Source organism: Podarcis vaucheri (assembly GCF_965113315.1).
Source record: "Podarcis vaucheri genome assembly, chromosome: 17".
In the NCBI taxonomy this organism is placed as follows: domain Eukaryota; kingdom Metazoa; phylum Chordata; class Lepidosauria; order Squamata; family Lacertidae; genus Podarcis; species Podarcis vaucheri.
Window position 1 is genome coordinate 24,814,394 of NC_138755.1, and position 15,146 is coordinate 24,829,539.

The 15,146-nt window shown below is 41.0% G+C and overlaps 1 protein-coding gene across 4 annotated transcripts in view; it reads right to left on the reverse strand.

Annotated features, from left to right (window-relative positions):
- Positions 1 to 15,146, reverse strand: part of ZDHHC21 (zDHHC palmitoyltransferase 21) — a 48,166-nt gene that overhangs the window by 26,033 nt on the left and 6,987 nt on the right. For 3 of the 4 annotated variants that reach the window (XM_082205119.1, XM_082205120.1, XM_082205118.1), the window contains 4 exons: positions 14,417 to 14,625; positions 12,723 to 12,821; positions 10,075 to 10,186; positions 7,688 to 7,826 (listed from right to left, as the gene is read on the reverse strand). In XM_082205119.1, the coding sequence (XP_082061245.1) occupies positions 7,688 to 7,826; positions 10,075 to 10,186; positions 12,723 to 12,821; positions 14,417 to 14,570 (504 nt within the window). In that variant the 5' untranslated portion in view covers positions 14,571 to 14,625. The remainder of the gene's footprint in view (positions 1 to 7,687; positions 7,827 to 10,074; positions 10,187 to 12,722; positions 12,822 to 14,416; positions 14,626 to 15,146) is intronic. The other variant, XM_082205121.1, reaches the window with a different exon arrangement.

The following is a 15,146-nucleotide window of genomic DNA, read 5'->3' on the forward strand; positions in this document are numbered from 1 at the left end:
TGTACTAAACATGCACTTTTGAAAGGGTCCATGCAGACAGACTCATGCTTTTTTTACTTATGGAATAATGGAGAGCTGTGTTTATAAGAATGCAGAGAACAGACTGTCCCTCACATCAAGAGCATAAATCTCGACTAGCTTGTGGACTGGTGATGGAAAACAAATTTCCTAAGAAAACTACTGCGGCCAAAAGCTGCAGTTAAAATCAGGCACCGGAAGACGCACTTATAGAATCATAGAATTGTAGAGTTGGAAGGTAAAGGTAAAGGACCCTTGGATTGTTAAGTACAGTCAAAGGTGACTATGGGGTTGCAGCGCTCATCTCGCTTTCAGGCCAAGGGAGCAGGCAGCTTTCCGAGTCATGTGGCCAGCATGACTAACCCGCTTCAATGGCACACCGTAACAGAAGCCAGAATGCATGGAAATGCTGTTTACCTTCCCACTGCAGCGGTACCTATTTATCTACTTGCACTGGCATGCTTTCAAACTGCTTGGTTCGCTGGAGCTGGGACAGAGCAATGGGAGCTCACCCCATTGTGGGGATTCGAACCGCCAACTTTCTGATTGGCAAGCCCAAAAGGCTCAGTGGTTTAGACCACAGAGCCACCCCAAGGTCCAACCCCCTGCAATGCAAGAATATCAGCTAAAGCATCCATGGCAGATGGCCATCCAACTTCTGCTTACAAATCTCCAAGGAAGGGGAGTCCACCACCTCCCGAGGGAGACCAGCTGTTGAACAGCTCTTCTCAAGCTCCAGAATGTCAGTTAAGTACAACCTGCTCTACACTTCCAGATTCTATATTCCCAATTCATTCTCACTGAAAGACTCACCCCCCCCCGATGCCTACAGAGAATGAGCAAAAATTTATGCACACCATACAGCTTTGTGTTTAAAGGGAAACTAGGTAGCAAATAGCAGAAGAAAAGTTTTGGATGAACAGTATTCCACAAAGAGAAATTGGAGAAAGCCAAAAGTGGCACATCGCTGAGAGCTTAAGGGCAAGATCAATCAGATGTACCAGGCCACCTTGACTGCTCTTCATCTGCCACAGCAAAGCACAGTGGTGCCTCGCAAGACGAAATTAATCCGTTCCGTGAGTCTCTTCGTCTTGCGGTTTTTTCGTCTTGCGAAGCACGGCTATTAGCGGCTTAGCGGCTATTAGCGGCTTAGTGGCTTAGTGGCTATTAACGGCTTAGCGGCTATTAGCGGCTTTAAGAAAAAGGAAACAAACTTGCAAGAACTCGCAAGACGTTTCGTCTTGCGAAGCAAGCCCATAGGGAAATTCGTCTTGCGGAACGACTCAAAAAACGGAAAACTCTTTCGTCTTGTGCGTTTTTCGTCTTGCGAGGTACCACTGTACAGTGGTACCTCGGTTTACAGACGCTTCAGGTTACAGACGCTTCAGGTTACAGACTCTGCTAACCCAGAAATAGTACCACGGGTTAAGAACTTTGCTTCAGGATAAGAACAGAAATTGCGTCGTGGCGGCGCGGCGGCAGTGGGAAGCCCCATTAGTTAAAGTGGTGCTTAAGGTTAAGAACAGTTTCAGGTTAAGAACAGACCTCCGGAACGAATTAAGTACTTAAACCGAGGTGCCACTGTACAAGTCAATGAGAATACATTTGCCCAGGCTGAATACAGGGAGTGACCGATTTGCGCCGGTCCGACTGATGAGTGATCACATGCATGCTTGGCACTGCCGACTCGGAAGTGGCCCCCAAATGGGGCAGAGTTATTCATGTTCCACCAATGCACACGGGGGTCAGGAATGGAACCCCCACCCAAAATGGTCGCTGTTTGGACTGCAAAGCTAATACCAGAGTCTTAAAACCCTGTCATGTGGACACACTGTCAGAAGTACTAATGAAGGCACACCTCCTGGCCTTTGACATCTGAGGTGTGTATTTTCAGGACTCAGCCTATTCCTGTGACTTTACTGTTTCTGAATTTTAAATTGTTGCAACTAAACCTGGGACCTACTGGTGAAGGTAGGCTGGTAATACTACTGCTACTGCTACTGCTGCTACTACTACTATTCTGTGAAACGCTCTGAGACCCCCGGGTATAGGGAGGTGTATGAATTCAATAAATAATAAATACCACTACCACTACTACTACTATGAGTAAGAATAATGCACTCCTACTCAACCACTTGCTCCTGCCAGAGGAAGACTTTGCAAATTTCAGCAGCGCCCTTTCCAAGGCCAAAATTCTGTACTCCCCTGCCTCTTGCCTTCTGATCAATCTACTACATCATAGTTGTGACATCATAGAACTGGTCCCTCTGCCCTAAATCCACCTAGGCTCCTGCTCTCTTGCAGTACAAGATTCATAAACCCCCAAGCCACACCTTAGCTCCCATGCATTGTCAAAACAGGAGGCACACTCTTCATACCATTTAGATTTCTAAGCATTGACTATATCACATTATAAATCGTTGCACTTGCGTTTCTATTAGTACTATATAGCTCCATGATGATGCCACACACCCCAGTACTTTTAAGCAGACAAGTGGATTATAAATAAATGTTATCTAGATTCCTCAGTGCATCCTAACCCAAAAGGATTGCAATATGAACCATTAATTTATTAGATATTTAACAATAAGAAACATGCCCTAATTCCTAGATACAATCACAAGGGAGTGTAAGCACTCATGTATCTTCCCTAACATATGGCTGCACATATTCCAAGATATGTTTGCTCATGTGAACATTCAAAAAAGGGTGGTGGTGGAATCACCTACATTCAAACCAAGGAATAATTCAAAAACATGCAACATGTCCTTAAAATATAATACAAGAAGCTGACCACAGTCATGGGCTCTGAACTGTTACCACTTGAAATCCCAGATTGAACACTTCCCTTTGAAGGGTGCTTAAAAACAACACTCATGTGCACACCCATGATGTTTTCACATGATCTAGTTGATTGGTCTAAATAGATTTGGAAAAGGAGTAGACCTGGTGTGGACTATGGCTTCCACCAGCCCTGACAAGTAGCATATGGAGAGCCTTGAAATTTTCTGAAGTTAAGAAGGGGTCCTCTTATTTGTAAAGGTTAGGAACCACTGGATTAGAGATTTCCTTCCTCAAACCAAATCAACGTATTTTCCTCCCATCAGTCAGGATGATCTGCTTGACACTGCTTGTCTTAACCTACAAACCAGACGCTGTGGTTTACAAGCAGATCTGGTCAGTTTCTCAGCAAGTCAGATTCAAACCAGGGGTCAGGAAGTTGCCTTGTTCGGCTAACCAGTGTCAGCATGGGTCCCTGATCTGCACTAAACTCTCCTGAAGCTCTCTTCCTGGCTGTGTGAGCCCAAGGATTTCAGAGGTTCTTTCCTGCTCATCCATGCAGTGCTGCCATCTCCCGCTGAACTGATGGATCTAAACCAAAAAATATTTGGGAAAGAGTGCAGGCGCAACTTGCTTTTCTGCACAGTTAAAAGTTGCTTCAACTGGCCAGCATCAGGGCACAACCCAAGTTACAATGCAGAGGATCCAAAGTAGCAGATCCTGCTTTGAACAAGACCTTGGAAATCTTCTGCCAGAGCTAAATGAGACAGTGGTCTGACTCCACTTGGCATATTATCATTCCAGCAGATTTAACAAGACACAAAATATACAGAGATGGAGACCCATGCTAGCCACCCTTGCTGTAAGCTGGTCAAGTACAAGATGTTGTTTTCATACTTTCTGGAAAGTACAGCACTCCCTGGGAAAAGTTATACCTGTCAGATATGAATAAGCAATCCTTTCTGACAGTGGCCAGGATACAAAAACCAACAGTCCCTTAATAGCTTTGTGCAGTTTCTTTTTAGTTCTTGTAGTAACACTGCTCCTCCTACTGGAGGAACAAGTACATTATCTGCAGCCTACTAAACGAATAAGAGTACATATTATACTTTTAAGGACTTCAATTTTTAAATACTTAAGTTTTTATCCAGCAAAAAAAAAAAAAAAATGGTTCCTGTGGATCATGCAAATAACAATCTCTTTCATTAAATTAAATCTTATTCAGTAGCTTACAAAGATAACAGAAGTCTAAGGAACTGAAATGCCCTGTGGGTATCAGTCGGAGAAGATGGGGTGGATAAAAATACAGTGGTACCTCGGGTTAAGTACTTAATTCGTTCCGGAGGTCCGTACTTAACCTGAAACTGTTCTTAACCTGAAGCACCACTTTAGCTAATGGGGCCTCCTGCTGCTGCCGCGCTGCCGGAGCACGATTTCTGTTCTCATCCTGAAGCAAAGTTCTTAACCTGAAGCACTATTTCTGGGTTAGCGGAGTCTGTAACCTGAAGTGTATGTAACCTGAAGCGTATGTAACCCGAGGTACCACTGTAAATGCTTAGTCTTAGATTTAATTTAAGTGCGGTTTTACAAATTGCAATACAAGTAAATGCTAGTTTCATTCAGTTTTTTTTAAAATGAGCAGAAGTCATTAACAGTGTGATCCTACAACTTGGAGTAAGTATGTGGATCTGTGACAACCCTTGTAAACTGTGCATCTTCCTGTCATCATTAGCATTATGGAGAAGCTAAACATTCACAAGAAGCAGTTGCGCCAGTGCAGTTGCTTTGGATCGAATTCTTAGAAACATCTATTCAATGCAGTGGACATATTCTACTGCAAAACGTTGACCGTACTAAGCTATTGTCTTAAACTGTACGTAATTTTTATAGGACAATTAAATGGATTTTGCTTGCTGTTTGTGTCCCTTAGTATCAAACAGTAGAATGAGTGATTGGGTGGCACACATTTATGGGGGATATCAAATCCTCAGCTACACAGTCAGAAATGAGCCAAATAGTACACTCATGTCATTACTGAAGCTGCAGATCTGGCTGAATTCCCATATATTTTTCACTCAGCTACCAATTCTGCATTTTTTTTTTTAATTGCGGCTATCAAATCATCTGAACCAAATCATTTGCAATATGCAAACAACACTGAATGCCAAAGGGTGATTTTTTTCTTTTTTGAAGCAAGAGGCTCTCAAAACATCAAAATCTATAATTTGGGACCTATAATCAGTTTAATAAGTTGAGATATCAACAAGTTTTGCCCACATATACAGACCCTCTGTTTCTCCCTTTGTGCGATCAATGATTAAACCAAAAAATATATAATAAACCATAGTTTCCCAATTACAGATAGGTAGCCGTGTTGGTCTGCCATAGTCAAAATAAAAAAAAATTCCTTCCAGTAGCACCTTAAAGACCAACTAAGTTAGTTCTTGGTATGAACTTTCGTGTGCATGCACACTTCTTCAGATACACTGAAACAGAAGTTGCCAGATCCTTCTATATAGTGAGAAGGTGGGGAGGGGTATTACTCAGAAGGGTGGTGGGAATGGGAGATTGGCAGGTAGCTGAGATGAGCCTGTTGACGACTCTTAACGACTGCAATAGGTCTTACAGGAAAAGGCAAGGGGTGAGAAGGTGAAAAATGGCTTAGTCATGTATAATGAGATAAGAATCCAATGTCTTTGTTCAGACCAGGTCTCTCCATGGTTTTAAGTTTGGTAATGAGTTGCAATTCAGCAGCTTCCCATAGTTTCCCAAGACTCTGAACTGCAAAAGTGTGGCCACCAGCTTTGGAAACAGTCAGGATCTTAAACCATGGTTTTAAGTTAGTTTAAAATCCTGGTTTGCCCAAAAACTGATAGCTATGATAATAATAATAATAATAATAATAATAATAATAATAATAATAATAATAATAATTTATTATTTATACCCCGCCCATCTGGCTGGGCTTCCCCAGCCACTCTGGGCGGCTTCCCCCAAAAAATTAAAATACTGTAATACATCAAACATCAAAAGCTTCCCTAAACAGGGCTGCCTTCAGATGTCTTCTAAAAGTCTGGTAGTTGTTGTTCTCTTTGACATCTGGTGGGAGGGCATTTCACAGGGAGGGCGCCACTACCGAGAAGGCCCTCTGCCTGGTTCCCTGTAGCTTTGCTTCTCGCAATGAGGGAACCGCCAGAAGGCCCTCGGAGCTGGACCTCAGTGTCCGGGTAGAACGATGGGGGTGGAGACGCTCCTGCAGATATATACCACATTAATCACCTGAGGCCCTTATCTGTGTTCCCATCTATAAAGATGACATTTATCCCTTGGTCATTTTCCTTATACATGAAAAATTGTTTTCAAAAGCTGATATATTCCATTATTTAATATTGCACCTCTCTATCGATTTTGTACACAATGCCTACACCTTAACTGTGAGGTCCTTTATGACAGAGCCCGAGGTCCTGTAAAAATACATTTCTGCAGGGCCAGATTTAGGTTTGATGATGCCCTAAGCTACTGAAGGTAATGGGGCCCTTTATATGTCCAGCTGTCCTTTGTCAACAACAAATTGTCCCTGTTTTCTGTGTTGAATATATGCTATATGGTTATTTACGGACCTAATGAGTATCTAAAGCCATTTGCACATAACAAAATATGTATTTTATCAAAGTAATTGTTGAACTGAAATACATTTAAGAAAAATTATATTAAAACACTGTTGCTGTATGAAGGTTTTATTTTATTTGTTTTTAATTTTATTTGTTTTTTATCTTATATTTTAGAAATGTACATCCAGGGTTTTCTTTCCTTTAAATTTTTTGGGGGCCCACAAGAAAGTGGGGCCCTAAGCTATAGCTTGTTTAACTTAAATGTAAATCCAGCACTGCATGTCTGACTTCTAGACCCTTTTTATCTGGGGAATATAACAACCCCAAAGACTGTACGTTCCTGGGAGAATATACGTTCATGGTTCTTCATGTATAAGACATCCTACATCAGGGTGGTTCAGCATTTGGCTCTTAATACTTGATATGCCTCTGAGCAAGTACATGTCTTCTGAAGAGGTCCTAATTCAGTAGGACACTATGAACATTACACATGTGAAGGAAGGTGTTAACACTCAGATTCTGCTAACCCGTCCCCCCAAAAAAACCAGACTTGCTTACATCTGTGTAAACACCCAGGTTGCCACATCTGGAGAGCTTGACCATTGGTATGCCCTGATGTTATGTTACCTAGGCATTTAAAGGTGCTCAAGTATATCTCCAAGCTGGTATGGAAAAGAAGAACAACTTGTACCATTGGTGTACATGTAACCATCGTATTTCCTGCATAGCATGTGATAGTTGGCCCAACACTAATGTTGTGTATTTTATTTGTTGTGCATTTGTATTTTAACATTGTGTTGTGGTTTTGAACTGTTGTAAGGTACCCTGAGTGGCACCAGAAATGCATATAAATAACCATATATAAATATATATAAAAATAAATAAACAAAACTGTTGTGTTTAAATTCAGTTTAGAATTGTCAGGCATTAGAATCAATGTCAAGGGTCCAGATTGCTTTATTTTCTCCCTATAGATTCGCTATAGGTTCCTTTAAAAGCCTTTGCATTTTGCAGCAACTTTCTGGTTTTGTAAGAGCTATTTTCGGGTGTTTGGCCCCCTCCTTATTTTCCTATTTGCTAGATCAATGGAAACAAATCCATACATTTACATATGTCAAACCAAATTCACATCTCTGCCCTAGAATGCAAGAACAGGTAAAACACAAACAAACACACACACACCTTAAAATAATTCATCATATAGTTAACTACGAATAATAAACTGTGATTATGTTAACACTGATCCACATCTTGCAAGCATAATTTTTTTTCCTTACCCAATTAACTTTTTTTAGTGGTTCAAAGTAATAACAGTGGCAGAAATCAAGTAGCAGTGTATAAGAACTGAGAAGTTCTGTGTAGAAGCACAGCTGCAAAAACAGCCAGTGATTATCTTCACCAACGCAGTTATTAATCCTGCAGAAAACAAGTGTAAACACACACAATGGAGCATTAGTCGCTTTCTAAATTTTAACAATGAAATAAGCCTTTCAAGCCAAACCAATGACCTACCAGTTGGGGACAGGGCAGAAGGGAAAATGTTCACCACTTATCTTTTTATACTTTCATTCCTCATCTATCTCTGTCCACAGTCTTCAGCTGTACGGTTCTATTAGTCATCTTGGCTTTTTATACACCAAGGCAATGTGGCTTTTGGTAAACAGGGGAATTTGAGGGAGACACATTCTTCCACTCTTTATCTAACATTCTTAGTATAAAAGTAGGGGGTGAAGATTCTGTACTAAATTTTGCTTGGCTTTTGTAACTAGAATCACCACATAGGACAGGTTGAATGAATGAGTGAATCTTTATTTGCGACAGCCATTGGCCATAGCAATAAAACAATACAATATACAAAGAATAGAAACAAAAAGTCAGCTATATAAAATACATTTTAGGGTTTTGAATCAAAACGCTATTGGCCCAGCTAAAACACTTGCAACCTTTGCTGTCACCTGCTCATCTTGATCTGCCAAGAGAAAGGACACCGTGGCAGTGGTTGGGCGACCCAGAATGGACAATAAAAGAGGGGTGATGATCTCATTCCTCAAGTCTTTATAAAGAGTGCAAGCCAGAAGGGCATGCACCCCCGATTTGGTGCTGCCATCTCCACAGGGACATAAGCGTTTTTCGTGTGGAATCATCCCTCAAGTACAGCCAAGGGCAATACATTCAATCTTGCGAGAGTAAAGGGGCGTCTATATTTTAGAATTGTTACGTTATGCAGATAGGGTGCCAGAGAGTCGAAATGGGAAGGTGGAAAATAGTCATACCATGGGCTTAGATGGGTTTAGATGATCATATATTGACTCAATAAGATATGAACAAGCCTTTTGCCTGCTCTTGCAACCTCTTCTCTCCTCCTTTTCATAGCATGCAGTGATTAAACATAAAAGGTAAAGGTAAAGGGACCCCTGATCATTAGGTCCAGTTGTGACTGACTCTGGGGTTGCGGCGCTCATCTCGCTTTATTGGCCGAGGGAGCCAGCGTACAGCTTCCGGGTCATATGGCCAGCACGACTAAGCTGCTTCTGGCGAACCAGAGCAGCGCATGGAAACGCCGTTTACCTTCCCGCTGGAGGTACTTTATTTATCTACTTGCACTTTGACGTGCTTTCGAACTGCTAGGTTGGCAGGAGCAGGGACCAAGCAACAGGAGCTCACCCCATTGCAGGGATTCGAACCGCCGACCTTCTGATCAGCAAGTCCTAAGCTCTGTGGTTTAACCCACAGCGCCACCCGCGTCCCTTTTAAACAAGGAAGTCCCCGATTAAACATGGAAGTCTCCAATTAACCACAGTTACCCTACCGGTGAACGATGATTTACAGGCTCAGAACAACCTGCCATCTTAACTCAACCTCAAACCATATTTCAAAATATTGGCTCGTAAGCATAGTTTTCCTGTTTAGATTATAGCTCGCTCAGTAGAGCATCTCAGGGTGGTGGGTTCATGCCCCATGATGGGCGAAAAGATTCCTGCCTTGCAGGGGGTTGGACTAGATGACCCTTGTGGTCCTTTCCAACTCTACAATTCTTTTTTAAAATAATATTTTATTGGTCTTTACACATATTTTCCAGCATAACATCTCATGAACATCAAATCAAATCTTTGGGTATCACAGCCTAAGACTTCCTTCAACCGTCTAATGGTTTTCTAAAATCATTTCTAATTCTGCATTACTATAATTATTGCTATAGATCCAAATCCTAAATAAACTCACATTTAATCCCTTTTGCAGTAATTTATACAATTCTCCTCACAAAACTTCTTGTAACCCTACAAGCGATTTCAGTTCCAACTCTACAATTCTATGTCTCTATGAAATGGGAAGCCATGGTTAACTGGAAACATCTGGGTTTCGTTGCTGGTTTAACATAAAGGGAGAAGAGAAAAGGTTGAGTGCATGAACAAATGCTTATATGGATCTTGGCACAGTATTTTGAAACAAAATTATATTCTAGTATTCATAATCCATTTCCAAAGCTTAATTTTGAAAACCAACATTTACATCTTGAATCCTAAAGTCACTTTTTTTGGGGGGACCTGATGTTTACGGTGATATCATTACTGTGAAATACACAACTATTGGGAAACAATGTCAAACAATGATTACATTAGCAGTCAGTGTGCCTATGTAGGATGTGGCGAGGCAATAAACTTACCACGGGCAATGATGATCCATTTTCCTAACACAGTGTCCACATCGACTGCAGTGGTGGGAACGCTTTGGTCTCATCATATTACATTTATTACATAATTCCCAAAAGTCTCTTTCTAAAGAAAGAAAATGCAGTCGGTTATTACAAACTCTCCCCTTTCCCAGAATTGCCATTATGTTTTTGCTTCTTTAAGACCCATAAAGTCTTAGTGTAGTTGATGATTTTACAGGAAAAGAAACGAACGTACAAAAATGTCCCTCGTTTGCATCCCGATTAGCCAAAACACACCAGGTGTTTTAGAAGACCACTATGATGGCTACAAAAGATAAAAAGTAAACCCGCCCCCTTTTAATTTAATCAAAACATATACAAGCTTTCAGTTTCACAGAACTCTTCATCATGCAAAATGGAATGCTCAGCTCACAGAATTTTAGGTAATGCGACTATAGATTTTACAAACATCAGAAGATGTCTTATACTAAGTCAGACCAATCGTCCATCAAGCAATCTGTTGCGTCCAATACAATATTTTGTGGTGGGTGCTTGTTTGAGAGGTGCCTATGATAGTTTCTCTGGTTTGTGAAAAGGATAGTGACACCTGCCATGATCAAACTACCTGCCTTCATTAAACTAATGCAGTGACTACAATGGAAATAACCTCTAAATGGTGTTCTTAGTGTACATTAGGTCACTAGAACAGAATTGCAAACTGTTAAGTCCCATTTATTATAAATTAACTAAGGTGCACCTAACACTCTCTGAATAGCACCGTATTTTTCGCTCTATAGGACGCACTTTTTCCCCTCCCAAAATTAAGGGCAAACGTTTGTGCGTCCTATGGAGCGAATGCAGGCTCCTTGGCTTCAGCGACAGCAACGCGAAGCCTCCGAAGCACAGAGGGAGCGCTCCCTCGGCGCTCCTTGGGTTCGCGTTGCTTTCGCTGAAGCCGCCTGAAGCCTCCGGAGCGCAGCAGGAGGTCCCGCTGCACTCCAGAGGCTTCGGGTTCCTTTTGCTGAAGCCAGGAGAGCAAGACTCTCCTAGCTTCAGCAGAGTAGGAGAGCTGCGCAGCGCCCCTTCAGCCAAGCGGGAGGAGAAATGGAAGGGGCTCCGTTTCTCCTGCTGCTTCGCTGAAGGGGCGCTTGAGCGGGGGGGGGTATTTTTTTTCTTGTTCTCCCCCTCTAAAACGAGGTGCGTCCTATGGTCGGGTGTGTCCTATAGAGCAAAAAATATGGTATATGTACAGCTATTTTAAGATTAATTTGGCTTCTGATAATGCATTTAGTTTTGGAAAAGTCCATTTGCAGTGAAAGGGATTTTCATCCAAAGGCTCCTCCCTCTGGAAGGAGACAACCCACAAGCTCGATTATTTGCTTTAAGTGAAGAGGAGACACAATTAGATTTTCATATTTGAGGATGACAAAAGGAAAGGTGACCCCTGAAATGGAAATGGAATTAGGCGAGGTGACATTTGCATGGTCGTATGCTTCTCACTAATACACAAGTCATATATAGAATTATTTTATAGGGTTTTTCAACCATTTCTTATTGAATTTGCTTATACGGAAACATTTATATATTTATTTATGTAGGCTCAATTTTAAGTCGGAGAGCTGCCATGTTTCTCATCTTGTTGAAAAATGACATCATTTGCACATTGGCAGTATGGAAACCCAATATTCAAGATCATTAAACTAGTAATAATGCCAGATGGGAAACTGATTTTCAATCTGTTCCCATAAAGCCAATGTCACAAAGGTGTTACTCTTTAATAAGAGAGTTACCATTAACAGAAGGCAAGTTTTCCAATGTGATTTAAAACAGGCAACAAATGAATCTGACCATACCAGTTTGTGCAATAATACAGAAACAAAGATAAAATTATCTCTGAAATGGTACAAAACAGTCTGAATTAACAGATACAAAATAACAAAATAATCAAAGCTCCTTTAGTTTTATTTTGCAACAAAGTTTGTGGAGTCAGTTGGGTTTCATTGGAGGGGATTGTTGCTCTTGCTGTTGTTGTTTTTTGTATCTTTATTATAGATCTCATGATTTATGTAGCAATTGTTCAGTTTGGTTGTGTATTTTTAATTGTTGTGTATGTCTTGTATACCGTTTAGGACCACTTTTGTTAGGTTGTAGTTATGCTCTCCCCCCCCCCCAAGTTGTAAGCTGCCTTGAGCATGGTTTGAACTGTGGGAAAGTGGCATACAAGTAAAATGATGTATGTATGTACCTAAAGATTTTAATTCAGCAAAATCCAAAGGAATGTGCATACCAGAAAGAAGAAGTCATGAAGTACATTATGTTTTATCAGAAAGCAAATCCCTGGCAAAAACTCAGACTGAAATCACAGAATCATAGAATTGGAAGGGATCCCAAGGGTCATCTAGTCCAGCCCCCTGCAATGCAGGAATCTCAGCTAAAGCATCCAGGACAGATGGCCACCCAACCTCTGCTTAAAAACCTCCAAGGAAGGAGAGACCACAACCTCCCGAGGGAGACCATTCTGACAGCTCCTACTGTCAGAAAGTTTTTTTCTGATGTTTAGGCAGAACCTCCTTTAGTTGGAATACATTCAAAACTGAACCTTTTTTAAAAACAACAACAACAACACCAGCAACATAAAGGAAGGCGAACCAAAACTGTACCTGTAACTGGTATCTTCGGGCTTTCAGGTAGTCTTCCTGGGTCAGCTACTGAGGCTCTCAGTAATGAGACAACACAGAAAAATGCAACTAGGTAGTAACCTGTAAAATATAACGGCAGTCTTCTTAACGGAAATTTTAACGGGCTTTTCTCAAATTACTGAAGAAAATGAATTACATGCACGTCTCTGAAGGTTCAAATGCAAACTGCTCCACTTTTTGGAAGCAAAAGAAAATATAGGGAGAATACAGAATATGTCTTGCTGCAACACACACAGCAATGATATAACCTACAGGTGGACTGACCTGCCGCACAAATGGCAGAAGCAGTGAGGATTTGTGGCACTTCTGGTTATGAATAAGTAGACTGATGGGCATGGCAGATGGCAGAGAGTCTAGTCTATGCTACCAACTTCCTCTCCTATGCCCTCATATTGCTCCCCAGCTCAGTGGACTAAGGGTATAACCACTCCAAGATATTAAAGGGCTGCAGAGGTACTGCAGCCCATAATAAGAGTGGTACTACCTCAACCGCTGGACTTTTACTTGTGAAATATTTGTTAAAATATAATCTTACTGATACAAGTGGCATTGATTGGAAATGGCAAATCGATTACTCAGAGAGTCAGTCAATATTTCCTGTACGTATCATGCTAGGATCAGTAATCTCAAAACACCCCAGTCAAGACTAATCTTGTTTGTGAAATCATACATCCCTGGTACTACTTGGTACATCTTTAGAGGGATAATACCCAAACATATTTTTTTAAAGTTACTTCTTTTGGGAGGAAAGCAGAAGGGATAAACAATACTCATGTGTGGATGGAGCACAGCGGGAGACACACACTCAAAAAACACTATGTTGCTGTGAAGAGGAAAGGGGAAATGTGCAAAAGAGTACAATGTAGAAGTTTTGGGTGACCTTTCGATATTCTTGAAGGCACTCCCAAACTTGTTCGCAGGCAGAATAACCAGGAGAGCACTCTCAATCACCCCTTTCGTTAGGGTTGCCATGCACCTGGAAATTCCCGGAATACTGTAGTCAGGCGGAAATTGGCAAAATGTGGACGTATGAAAAAAGCTCAACAACTTTTCTGTCCGGATTTATTGCAACTTTAGAGTCTGATCTTTACTTTTAAAGCTATTCATCTCTTCGTCCAGATTATTCCGTCTCTCTTGTCTCTTTGCTCCATCTGTTCTGCACAAGCTCACCTACTGCCAGCTCCCTTCTCACTCTCTTCTCCCATTTGTATCTCCATACAATCTGTTAAACCGGTTTCTATGCCTCCTGTCTTGAGAATATAGCCAGTGCACAAAGTTAATGCAGAACATATTGGGAAAAAGCTATGGAAGTATCAAATTGGCTTACCTGAACACAGTTACAATAACTGTGGATTTGTTTATGAAAGTCAATGAAAATATTGCTATGATCACAATCTCCCCCCTCTGCAGTTATTGGGAACTTTTTTTATTCCTCTAATCATGATATTAAAAGAAATTGACTCTTTCCTTCAGACGCCTCAAAAAAAAGCAAAAAGCTGCATACAATATATTTAACTGCTGTAATATGTCCATTTGATTGGCTTTTAACTAATTACCCAATTAGTCAAACAGATAATAATTAAAAGTTTTTAACTGACTGCAGTGGCATACTCAGTCCGAGTGAAATAAAAGAACTAGCAAGAAATGTGACTTACACAGTAGTGTAACCAGTGATATATGCTCCTCTTCATAGTGTGGAAAGAGGATAATTTTTGGAATGAAGAGCGTGTTGAAAAGCCAAACAAAGATAATCAGGCCCATACAGAACCAGCCCTGAGGATCAACAACAAAGTGAATCCGTAGTCCCATTGTACATAATCTGAAGGCAGCTTGCTCCACGCAGAAAGGGGGGGGGGGACTAAGCCTAAGGAGGGGAAAAAACATTAATTAGTTTAACAATTTTATGAAAGTTCCCAAGCTGTGTCAGTAACACACAAAGGAATGGCACCGCACATGACGGAAGCAACCTTCAGCTGTAGGTGAAAAAGAAGTTAAGCCAGGGAAGCTGCCCTTTCATGAAAGAGATGCCACTACATGGTTCACACTAGGAAATCAAATAGGATTCCACACATCACTGAATGACCTTTAGCCAGACAGGCTTCCAGTCTTCCATTTCTTGTTGTCCACTAAGTTTGAAATCCTATACACACTTTTTTGGGTAACCAAGTCACATGAAACACAAAAATAATTACTTTTGGACAAACATTGCTTATCATTATTTTTACTTATTTATTTTTGGGGGCTTTACATTCAGCACATAGTTCCTGGAGTGGTTTACAAAACAGATGAGAGTAAAACACACTAAGAAAAGCATCGTCATTAAAATAAACAATAAAACAGTATCTTCTTTTTTAAAAAAAAAAAAAGAGGGCAACAGCTGAAAGC